General features: G+C 40.0%; 1 protein-coding gene across 1 annotated transcript; it reads right to left on the bottom strand.

Moving 5' to 3' along the window:
* Positions 1–8,581: 8,581 nt before the first annotated feature.
* On the bottom strand, positions 8,582–9,716 carry LOC144034820 (podocan). The gene is given in 2 exon segments (XM_077543894.1): positions 8,582–9,514; positions 9,705–9,716. Coding segments are annotated over 2 exon segments (945 nt in total).
* Positions 9,717–12,396: the final 2,680 nt, after the last annotated feature.

Genomic DNA, 12,396 nt, shown 5'->3' with positions numbered 1-12,396 from the left:
CTCAACGATCATCCTCTACACAGACATAGTGGCCATCTCTCTATACTGTAAACGCTTGTATATACCAAAATAAATTATACACAAACACGCGTGCAATCTCATTTTACTCCCATCCATCATTCCTTTCTCATAGCCAGAGTCTTGCCACAAATCTGTATTGGCAACAAGCGTTTAACGGCTACCGAGGAGCTGTAATGGGTCCCATGTATCTCCTGGATTGGCCGGGCTTTCCTCTCTTTCCATTAAGACTTGACTTGACTTTTGATTGGCTTGATAGCGAGGTGAGCGGCCAACAAGCTTTGCCAGTGAAGTACAACTCTCTCCCAGAATCCTTTTTGTGTGTCAGACTCCAATATTTTAAATGAAAAAAAAAAATGCTTTGAAAGTCATATGGACATTTTCCCCCTTCGGCTTCTCGTTAGATGTCTTCCAAACAAAATGAATCACACACAGAGAGTCCAACCACCGTACAAACCCAACAAACGGCTTGTAAAAGCATCACACTAACTCAACCAATTCAAAAGTTTTTAACAGCAAAATGAACATCTTGTTGGAGACAAATTAGCTATTACTTTTCTCAGCCTTAATACAAATAGCTTTCAAAATATGGAAGAAAACTGATAATGTGGGGGGATGCCAGTGTATCACAACTGCTTCCAAACAGATTTCTCCAATGAGTTGCCACTCAGAGTTCCCATGGGGCAGGCCATAGTTGCATGGTGTCATATAATATGATACGTTATGTGCATGTAAAGGCCTTACGTGAGATTTAATTGTTGTAAATTATTGTAATTGTGTCGTAAATGCTGTTAAAGGGCTTAGTTAGTTGAACATGTCCTGTCTTGAAATTAGAGATAGACCGATATGTTTTTTTCAGGGCAGATACCAATACCGATTATTAGTAGTCAAGGACGCCGATAACCGATATTTGGAGCTGATATTCATTTTCACTAAAAGGGAAAAAATATTGGCATCAAAAATAAAAAAAAATACAAACTCCAGTTCTTTTTTTCAAGCATGTTTATTGAACAACGTTTAGGGTTTGTAAAATATTGGAATAAAAAAAAAAATCTTAGTCAATAGACATCTAACAAAAAGGAGCAGTAGCATGTCTTCAAAAGTTAAATAAAAAATTAAGTAAAAAAAAAACTCCCTATTGTTTGCTACAGTAAATAAACTTGTTTAAAAATTTCAAAATAGCTCAAATATTAAAATTTTACTTATCTTAGTAACAAAAACAAATGCTGCAGAGAGTTCCAAGGTTCAGAAGCATCTATGAAAATTTAAATGATTAATTCCTTGATTTTCTTTTTTTTTTTTAACCCTGAACACTTTTTTAAATGGATCTATTATCGGCCATAAGATTCTTCAAAATGGCCGATGCCGATATTTGTCAAAATGCTGAATATTGCCGGCGATAATTGGCCCAGACAATAATCGGTCTATCTCTAATTGAAATCACATCAGACGACACCCACGGCTGAACTTCAACAATTAAATATGATTTTCTTGCTTCCTTTTTGACATGTTAGAAAATGATTTTTAGTTTGCATTACTTGAGCGTGTTCAGACGTATTAATGGAATCTGGACAATAACGTGACAGGACATATTCTGAGCCAGTCAGTGATTTTTTTTCCCTCTCTTTTATTTGCTAAGCTAGGATCGTTTATGTCAGTCAGGCACACTCAAGTTAAGTTGATCTTTTAATCACATGCACTTTGAGGAACTAAAAGGTGTATGCAAGCAAAATGTATTTTTGTTTTTATGATCATTATTATTCTATGCATGCATATCCAGATTTTGTGAGCATTTTTTTTCAGCATCAATATGTGTGTTTAAATTCTGTATTAAAAAAAGAAGAAGCAATGCATTTTTTTACGTTATATTATGCTGCATCTTTTCGGAATATTAAGTTTAAATTTTATTTTTATAATCATCAAAATTTTATTTCATTCGTTATCATTATTAATGAAATCAATAACACTTCTTTTTGAACAACTTAACCATGGAATACTGATGTTATTTGTTTATGTATTTATGTATGTATTTATTTATTTATTTATATGCAGAAATGTATTTATTTATTTATTTGTGTTTAAATTCTATGTTCTATTTTGGATCCAAATGGGTGTATTTTTATTTGATAAGAAAAAATTCACAAAGAATTAACAACTAATAAATGATTTCACTATCATTATTAATAAAATCAATAAGCAAAAAAAATACTATGACTATTAATCAATAAACTTATTATTTATTTATGCTTTCATTCAGTAATTTTGGTTTTAATGTTGTAGTGAATGAAGTATATATATATAAATGTGTGTGTGTGTGTGTTTGCCTGCTCAGCAGCGTCCGCTCCATTGATTCTTTTAGGAAAGATCTTGGCCATGTTTGGCAAAAATTGGCAGGGTATCTGATGGAAATTTCCTACCAAACATCTTGAAACGTTTGACAACAACATGAAAAATGTTGCAAGTGGAGGTGGTGGGGATGGTGGTGGTGGTGGTGGGGTGGGTGCGTATCCGTGCCCAGAGCAGGAACAACATCAGCTTGTCGCCTGATGAAACGACTTACAACGTATTCCCGCTGCTATTACTGGAGGCGCCTGTCTGGACTTGACCGTTGCGGAAATCATGGATTTGGAACCCTGATGGTTTAGTCCATCATCATCCACGACCTTGGCAAACCTGACTGGTCTCCGGGGCTCATCCTGATTGAACACAGTGATGCCGGTTATACCGCAATAAACTTCCTGATTCTGGCTAGACAAGTCAGAAAGGGTCCTCCTGCTACGAAGGCATTGATCAGTCAACGTTTAGTTTAAACTTTGTAGTTTATTGCTTCAGCTGTGTGGTCGAAACCCGTCTGTCTCCGACAGTTCAAAATGATGTCTTGTATGCATTCACAAAACTGATGCTTTACTGGGATGCCGTCACTCAGGGAATCAAAGGTGTGATCATAGGTATCCGCTCCTAAACTTGATTTTGTGATCACGTTCCCTTGTTCCTGCTGTTCTAATTTAGACCTGTTGGTAAGGAGCCAAATGTACAGGTAACTGTGACTATATGTGCTTTTGTTAAATGATCACACATTCGTGTTTCGGCTGTGCTAACGATGACTCGTTGATAAGTAATCAAATGTATAGTCAAAACCAATTATGCATAAAAAAAGTTTTTGGTCCATTATTGTTCCTGCTGCTCTAATAGTTTACTAAGCTACGCGGTGTCATTGCGTATATGGTCACGACAGCCCATTTGCCTCTGGATTGGAATCTGGGGCCTATCCTGATTGGACACAGTGGTTTGCTCCTAAGTGGTCACATAATCCTGTTCCTAATGCTCTAATTTTGTAAGTGACGAAGCCGTGCGGTAGCGTCTGCAGTCAAGACAGCTCTTTTGTTTCTTCTAGTGTACTGCAATCAAAGTAATTACCCCGTACGTTGATCCATTTAAAGCTGTGACACGGATGCGGACTCGCCGCCGAGGGCCGTAAATCGCGTTTCATCATTGACTTTTTCACATGTCCGAATTCTGCGCATGAAATGAAGTACTCCACCGGTGCTCCTCATCCAAGCATCTGCTGCCACTGTAGTATTTTTTACTCATTAGGCCTTTCCGACTGATGGCGTACATCTGGATTTGTCCGCGCTCAGCAGTCAATCAGTTTGTTTCTTTTGGATTATTCCCAGTTTACTCCAGCGTCTGCACCACAAACGTCCCGCCGCCACATCCAACTTTGCGTCACGGTCCTCCTACTTGGTCACACTCGGGTAGTAATGCACAGAGACACACTTTAACACTTTCTCTCACGCCCGAGGATGATATTGGTCTGAGTGGCTTTAATACATTCATTAACAAGTTATTCATTAACAAATAAAATATCGTCTGTGTTTAAAGCCACTTTTTTGCAGGAAATCATCAAGGGATGACGGGTAGGATAAAGTTGAGATGGCCACCCGTTTTTGGAGGAGAATGAGGAGCCCCTCCTCTTCTCTCTTGTGGTGTGGTGAATGAAGCAGCTATGTTTGTAGTATCCTGCACGGTCACACTCCTGTGAGAAACGCAAGCGAAGCATGATTTTAACTTGGGTGTGAAAGTAGTATTTTATACCTCCACCATAAAGTACGTGGAAAGTAATACAATGCCTCCCCCAAATGAGACGCTTATTTAGATGTCAACTCTACAGTATGTACCTTCTTTTACAAATGGCAATTATGTGCCATTTGAACGTTTAGCGTATTTGATTGCAGAATAGCAATAAGTCATCAAAAGTAAGGTAACATAACATACATTACAGTCCTGTATGTGTGCCCAAATGTCACCCCAAATAAAAAAAATAAAAAGCCCATTTGTGATGATTGGTCACATTAACACATACTCACATCTCAGTGTCCTCAAATCTCTTTTACAACTGCTAAATGAGAGACCCGAGCAAGAATGGCAACACTTTGTGTGTCAAATGACTCAAAATGTCAAATTATGCACTTTGCTGACTGCCGCAGAGTCGCCTACACTTCGTTTTTTCCGCTTGTGGTGTCTCCAAGAGGGTATTGGCTTCGGTAACGTCTGCTCCCGGCGTTTGAAAACTGCACATATGACCTTTAATACTCAGTTGACGTTTTGCACACTCCAGCGACAATGTTCTGTTATTGGCTTGGCTGTCTAGACTGCGACTGAGGCTGGACAGGAAGCAGAAGGGCAAGCGTTTCCTGCGGTGACCTGCTTTATAGTTTTGCTCCCCGAGGCCGACAGATGGCTGAGGGGAATTTTACAAGACCACCTGTGAGTGTGCGTGTGTCGCCATGGGCCTGATGAGTCAACAATGGTGTCATTAAAATCCACACTGGATGATGGAATTGAAGTATTCCGAAAAAAACTCATTATCCATGTCTGCTCAAGTGATCCAAGCTATGAAGTTCCACAGATGTACTGCACCTAAATGCTGAAAACAGGGGTGTCCGAAGTGTGGCCCACAAATGAGCTGGAAAGACCTTGAAAAGTTGAGATGGATCACTATCAAACAATCAAACGATCAAAGGTGGTTTCAACTTGCATGCATTCATTTTCGACACTGCCTATCATGATCAGGGTTGTTGTGAGATGGGTCTCACTCAACCTGGACTGGTCGCCAGTCAATTGCAGTGCACATCTGGAGGCATACAGCCTGACGAATGAGCTCCTCCACTCTGGTTGCTGTGTGACTTGGATCCGTTTCACACACCAGAATAAAACAACCACTGGCATATTGACAGTTTAATTTTGGTGTTTGAAGTAGGGGTTGAACCAATTAGTCAACTAATCGACGAGTCGACTTAACAAATAGCTACACACTGAAACTTGAAGTGGACTTGCAGTTGTGTTTTTGGCAACTTTGAGAAGACCTTGTTTGTTGTTGTGTGACCACACTTGCAACTAACATTTTTTTTAAAGTTTTTTTTGTAAGAAAAATAGAATAATAAGACTGTGTAATATTTTTTCTGTTTTTATTGTATTTAATTGCGTTTTTTTTATGGAGTAATGCCATAATTAAATAGAATATAAATACAAAAAGTTTATGACAAATTTTTCCTTTAATTCAATGGACACTGCGCTGCTCCTACTGGTTGCACAACTTGCCCACCTGGGGGCAGTAGAATCCATCCATCTATTACCAGAACCTGCGCACCTGCCCGATGCTTCAGCTCAGCAGACCAGTCTCGAATGGAGGTACCGAGGACTAAGCGTAAACTCAGAGGGGATCAAGCCTTTTCAGTTGCCAAGCTGTCCCTTTGAATGACCTTCCGACCTGATTTTTATTCCATGTACAGCACTTTGGATGCTGCGATGGTTATTTTAAAGTGGTTTATAAATTGAGTTGATTTGAGAAAGGATTATAACACCGCCACACAGATGCTATTCGTTTGCATTGCTATGGCATTTCTAATAATGTATTAACATTAAGCTGGTGGACATTACAGTATGGCAATGTTATGTGTTTGTTTTAAATGTAAGTCTCTCTTTGTTGGACAGTAAACTTCAACTGGCTGTAGCAATAAAAAACTTGAATCCTCTTTTTTTATTTGAATTAGGAATTATACACTCTGCCAAAAATGCTGCTTGTGAAATAAGTTGAGTCTTAAGGCACCACTCTATTTGGACTCCACTGCCTTTCACCAAATTATACTTCCTAACACTTTAATGATCACACCCCAGCAGCTGCATTATGATTATTTAGCATCCATTTTGGGCCCGCAGTGCGTGGGCAAAAAAGTGTTTGTTTGTTCATTATTTCTCTCATTATCCTTACTTTCTCTTGTCAGTTTTTACAGGCCACTAGCTGCTGCTGTCTGGACCCCCAATGGCTTTCTTGTGGAGGTACTCCAGGGGGTAGCAGGAAAAATAAATGGGTTTTACTATTTAAAAGGCAGATGAATGTGTTAAGAGGGCGCATGCCGTGGAACCGTGGATGGTGCCTGCGATATAGGCCACATGCATGTGTGCGGAGGTCCCTCTGGCTCCCATGGTTCCCCTCCTTCCCTCTGCTCCTCTCTTGACTAGCTCAAGCGCCACCTCCTTTCCCTTGCGTGCAATCACACTCTGCTGTGGATTTCGGTTAACCCTTCACCAGGGCCTTTTTTCCTTATTCTTCAAAAGAGGACAGCGAATGATCAAGTATGTCCTTCCTGTCGCCTCTTGTGTTGATGGTCACCACTACAGTTAGGGAAACATTTTAAGATGATGCCTTTTTATTTGTATTTATTTTATTTATTTTTTTTGTTATTTTTCCTTTAAGAAAAGAGGCTTTCAAGTGTTTACAAAACAGCCACTTAATATGTGGTTGGACTTCCAGTCAAGCTAGATGTGGTGAGAACCACAACACAAGGACGTGCTTTAAGGCCTTGAGTAAATAACAACAATGTTAATGGGTGAGCAAGTGGTTAAAAAATTGCTTCATCTGGAAACACTTCAGTAAAACACAGCAGCATTTTCTTAGAAAATCCCACTTCCTACAGCTAAATGTAAAATAGGCTGATGACTGATTTTGACTGCACCTGATTGCATTCTTGACTCTGCACTGTAAAAATAAAATACAGTAAATAAAAAACTATAATGTAAAAGACAGGATTGTGGGGGTGATTCCAGGTACTTTTTTTTCTGTCAGGGTCCTGCTGGACTGTAGGGAGGTGCTGGTGAGCTGTCTCTCCAGCCACAGCTCTTCCCTTCCCGGACACCGAGCCAAAAGCGCCTGGATCCATCCTCTATCCTTCCCCCATCATCCCTCCTTCCTTCCTCGCTTCTTCAGTCCCTCCCCCCTCCTCCTCGTCGTTCCCAGGGCCTTCGTGGGTGCGGTGCCACGTTGCTGAGAGGAATTGCATCAAGTGATGCAAAACATACATGAACAAATAGCATTCTGATCCTAAACGTCTTTCGCTTCCTCGTAGAAATCTTTGCAGTTAAAATATAGCATTTGAACCCACAAGGTAAACTTCCTCATGCATATGTTTGCATCAATGGACAGTTTAGTGCAAAGATTCAAGCAACTGTCACGATGCGATATTGTCGCTGTATTCTACCGCCATCTAGTGGTCACTTTTTTCCAAGAAGCAAGTTTTGTTGACTGAAGCAGTACAGTGCTTTATTTATGTTAGGAACATCAGCAAATGCAGTCGTCTTAATATATTAGCACATATTTACAAACACACACACAAAAAAAATTGGGGGAACTCTATTCTGTATTAAAGAGCAAAAATGTGTCCTAATTATAGAAACACTGAGGTAGATTGAATACACAGCACATACTATTAAAAATATATTTACCCTCACCTAAATAAAATTTGACTGCTGTAGAAAAGTTCATTTAGTTAATTAGCTGAATATAAAGAATAAAACATCATACGGTTTATTATGGGCCATTTCGCTCCCCAGCAAAGAAAATGTATAAATGGACAATTAACTCTAAAATTACATTTCATTTTGAATCAAAGTGTCCCAAACATTGAGCTTTAGTGAATGTGATTCAAATCTTATTTTAAACATTATAAAAACTGAGAAAATAGCATTTTTTGCCTGTTCCTAAAATTAGACAATATCATGACAAATAATCATTCAATAACAGAAATATAATCATTTAAATCATTTAGGGATGTACTTAAAAATATATATACATACATATGTTAGTATAAATTCACACTAAAGATGTTAAGACTTGGCACAGTCCAGTTATTATTTCTCTTATGTTAATTTCAAATATGAGAAAATACATTCCAAAATGCCAATGCTCACCTAATTTCTACATATTCAAATAATTTGAATTGTTTTTTCTCATGTAATATTCTAATTTCTTGGGATGGTAACACAGTCCAAATGAAGCTAAATAATTTTGCATTTGAAGTTTAGTTTTCTATGACATTTGAATTGAACTCCATGATGCCTAATTGTTGGTTAAATGGTAGTGAACAAGGAATTAGAGCGTATTCCTGGACTTTTTGGTGAAACTGGACACACGCTGAGATTTTAATACAATTGACAAGTGAATCCTGCTTCGTACACCAAGTTTAAACAATATAGCAGTCATTTGCCTGTCTCCTATGCCTTTGTTTTAGTAGAAATGCACGACCTGAAATCCCCTTAAGCACCTGAAAGCCTTGGAGTTCAGCTTTCCCATGTCCATCACGTTGTTGGCTAACTGCACCCGGACCAGCCTGCTGAGGCTGGAGCCCGCTTGACCCCAGCAGAAGGCATCCCGGGGCACCGACTGAATCTTGTTGTGAGTGAGCGCCACCGTGTGGAGGCTCCGGGGTAGCTGTCTGGGCACCTGGCGCAAGGTATTGTGGCAAAGGTCCAACTGGTGCAATGCAGGCAAACTCAAGAATGAGCTCGGAGAAAGTTTGGAGATCTTGTTCCGACCCAGTCCCAGATTTTCTAGATTCCGTAAGGAGTTGAAAGCAATTTTTCTAACTGTGGAGATTAGGTTGCTCTCGAGGTTTAATGTTTTGATGGACGACGGAAGGTGTCGGGGTGCTTTTTTGAATCTGTTTCCCTCCAGGTTGAGGCTCTCCAGGTGCGTGGCTTTGAGGAAAGCATCTTTGGGCAAGCCTTTGTTGCTCAGTCTGTTGGCACTCAGGTCCAAAATCACCACTTGGCTTATCTCACTGAATGCTTTGCCACTGAAATGCTCGATGAGATTCCCTCTGATGTACAGCTCCTTGACAGACAGAGGCTACCCAAGGGGAACGTTCACCAGTTGGTTGTGATCCAAGTTCAAAGTCCTCAAGTGGCGCAGGGGAAACAGCACAGCATCCGAAAGAGATCCCAATCCATCACCCAGACTGTTGTTGCTGAGGCTTAAAACCAAAAGGCCAGGACAGCGAGCCCAAGATGATTCCGACATCAACCTCACATGGTTGTTGTCTAGTCGAAGTTCCTCAAGAGAAGCCGGAAGGTCCGTCGGTACGCTTGCCAGCAGGTTGTGATCCAGGTATAGACACTTCAGGGCCAGGATGCCCTCAAGTGCCCCCTCCACTGAGCCGTCCTATATTGTGTTTATAGCACCAAGGTCCTGCAAATTATTATTATTATTTTATTCTGACATATTAAAGGGCAAAAATTAGGTGCTGGTTAATTTTTGAAAAAGTGGGAAAGAACTAGAGAAATTTATGTAATTCTGGGCAAAGCAGAAGTTACAATAAAATAATATATGAATGTTGCTTCTTAGCCAAGACTTTTTGACACATATTTGAACATAAACAAAAAACAACGTTAAAAAGAATTGTTTGTGACAGTAGACCAGAAATTACAAAACAACATAAATGTATGGTATTTTTAACCCCAAAAGACCCTGCTGAAATTAATGTATTTGTTAAATTAAAAAAGTGAAGTCACAATAAAAAGATGACTGAATAACGTCAAAATAAATCAAATTGTTAGCTGTAATAGACACCGTGATTCAAGTTTGAGAATTTGTCTAACACTACCAAAAAGTCACAAAAAACTTACTCAATGCTGCCCTCTAGCGTAAAACAAAAACCTAATGCAAGACGACAAAACAGAAAAGTTTTTATTAAGATCCACCAGAGAGAAATAGAGGCTTACAAAGGAGATTCACTTGAGTAGACTTTGCAATGCATAACACATTGTGGCACTGACAAAACATTACAGGTTTTTATTATTAAAAAAACAACAACACACGTACACATCCAATGTATCCTCTTTTAGGAGTTAAAAATAAAATCTCTTTAAAAGGCAGCTTTCACTTTTGTATACGTGCTTTAATGATGATCACTTTGAATGATTGTCAAACAAGATCATTCTCATTTGCAGCATGCTTACATCTGCATTAGAATGAGCTCATCACACGCGCACGCACGCATGCGCACACACACAAACCTACACCCACTCACCTTGAGCTCAAGTCATGTTGGCATACTGGAAAATGGTAAGTAATAAATATACTGTAGTCTAATTGTGCTCATAGGTTATTTGTACTATGGGGTATTTGCCACGGAGGAGGCGGGACTTACGACTTCTTGGTTTTCACACATCAGCTTTGTTTCCGTTTCCTGTTTCCGGCGTGTGGGCCGCAGTTCCAAGTTGCCAGTTCTTGCGCTTCTGCCTTTGTGCCCCTTGGTTGCGCGTTCCCATCTTCGGGTGCAAGTGTGCAGTGTGTCTGTCTCAGTTGTCTGAAGCATTTCAGAGAGTTGAGACACCCCGTGCACCATCAGCGCGAGCGCGTGGTTGGGGTGCGCAGGGGTGGGGGTGTGAGTGTTGGAACGTGGCCATCAGTGGCCGAAAACGATGCTGATGTGTGGAATCCGGAAGTCTGAAGTCTGTGGCATCTACCCCATTAGTGCAAAGTGGGAAGAAAAAAAAAAGAAGAAATTAATTTCTGTTAAAGGTGACTCAGGAGAATAAACGTGAATTTGATGTTAACATTATGACTTCTTCTAGCATTTGATTAACAAGGACACTTCCAAGACCTGTGTAGCCCCTCCTTCCTGTCCATCTGCTTGTCTGCTGGCTGAAGGCCAAGGATTGCAGACTATGATAGTGTCACGGTGGGGTTGGAGGACCCAAATGCAGGGAGGCAGGAGAACCACGGCAGGGAAGCATGTTATACAGAAAACGATTTATTTAACAAAAAACACTAACAGGTGTACTGGGTGAACAAAACCAACAAAGATCTGAAAAGACCAAAAATCAAAGTAACAACAAAACACCAGTGGTGACAGCGACAACCATCCAACAAAGACTGAACAAAACCAGGGAACTAAATACAAGCCAATTGACGAGACAACGAGAGACAACGAGAGACACCTGGACAAGACACAAGTGGCTGAGGGCACGGACTGGTTGACACAAGGAAGGGCAGGATTACACTCAACAAGACCAAGGGAGACACACAACCAAAAACAGAAACCAAACATGACAAATAGATTTTGTTGGCTAAAAGCGTTGCCTCTACACGAGTGTGAGCGCAAACAATGAGCTTTTTTACTTTCCTGCTACTCCACATTCCAATTGAACAAAATATTTTTTTGCAATTTTCAGCATGTCATGACATCTCCTTGCAATTTCGGGAACACTTTTATTTGAGGTAACCTAAATGCGGCATTTGAAGGGGGATGGTGCCCAGTTGGATGTGTCATGGTCGTAGTTTTAATTTAATTTTTTTAAATTTCCAATTTCTAATTCATCATTTTTTTAATTTTCCAATTCATCAATTCTATGCTTGTAACATTTTCATAGACTAGCAGACATTGACTAGCACACCCATCGATAGTCAATCACAATTTTATTTTTTGAGAGAATCATTTTCATGTTAGAGGAGAAAACGTCTGAGGAACCAGCGGATACCGTGTTTACCATGCATGCAAATCCAAATATTATTTTGCTTGCGCTCCTGTCAAGGCCACATGTTGTCTTATCCCTGCCCAGAATACTTCCCAATCCCAATCAAATGAAACTTGTGTTTTCGAGTACGAGGGGCATGTGGGAACACCGGGAAGCGGATGAGAAGCTTTTCTGGTACATTTGTTTACAGTTCTCTGAGTTTCACTTCACAGGGTTGCAAGCACAAGCGCTTGCTTCTTTGGTGTTGATGAAGGTTTAACAATATGATGGGGCATTGTGTCCTCGATTACATGACATTCGGCCACGGGACAGGCTGATCCAAACAACAAAAATTGGCTAAACGGGCACAATTTGTGGAAATAGTACATAGACAACAGGCCGGAATATGATGGCCGTAGAAGATGGAGCTTTAAGTGCTCTATGCATGGCTAACCGTTTTTTCCCTACTCTATACAAATGCCACATCCCTGATTTTATGTCATCTATTATGACATTTCCAGGCTCTGTAAGCTATATTGTGCAGCAGACATGCAACAAGTGTGAATGGCATGTGCAGAAATGCAT

This window comes from Vanacampus margaritifer, chromosome 15 (assembly GCF_051991255.1).
Source record: "Vanacampus margaritifer isolate UIUO_Vmar chromosome 15, RoL_Vmar_1.0, whole genome shotgun sequence".
In the NCBI taxonomy this organism is placed as follows: Eukaryota; Metazoa; Chordata; class Actinopteri; order Syngnathiformes; family Syngnathidae; genus Vanacampus; species Vanacampus margaritifer.
The sequence above is the reverse complement of the archived record's forward strand: the minus strand, read 5'-3'. Positions and strand labels throughout refer to the sequence as shown.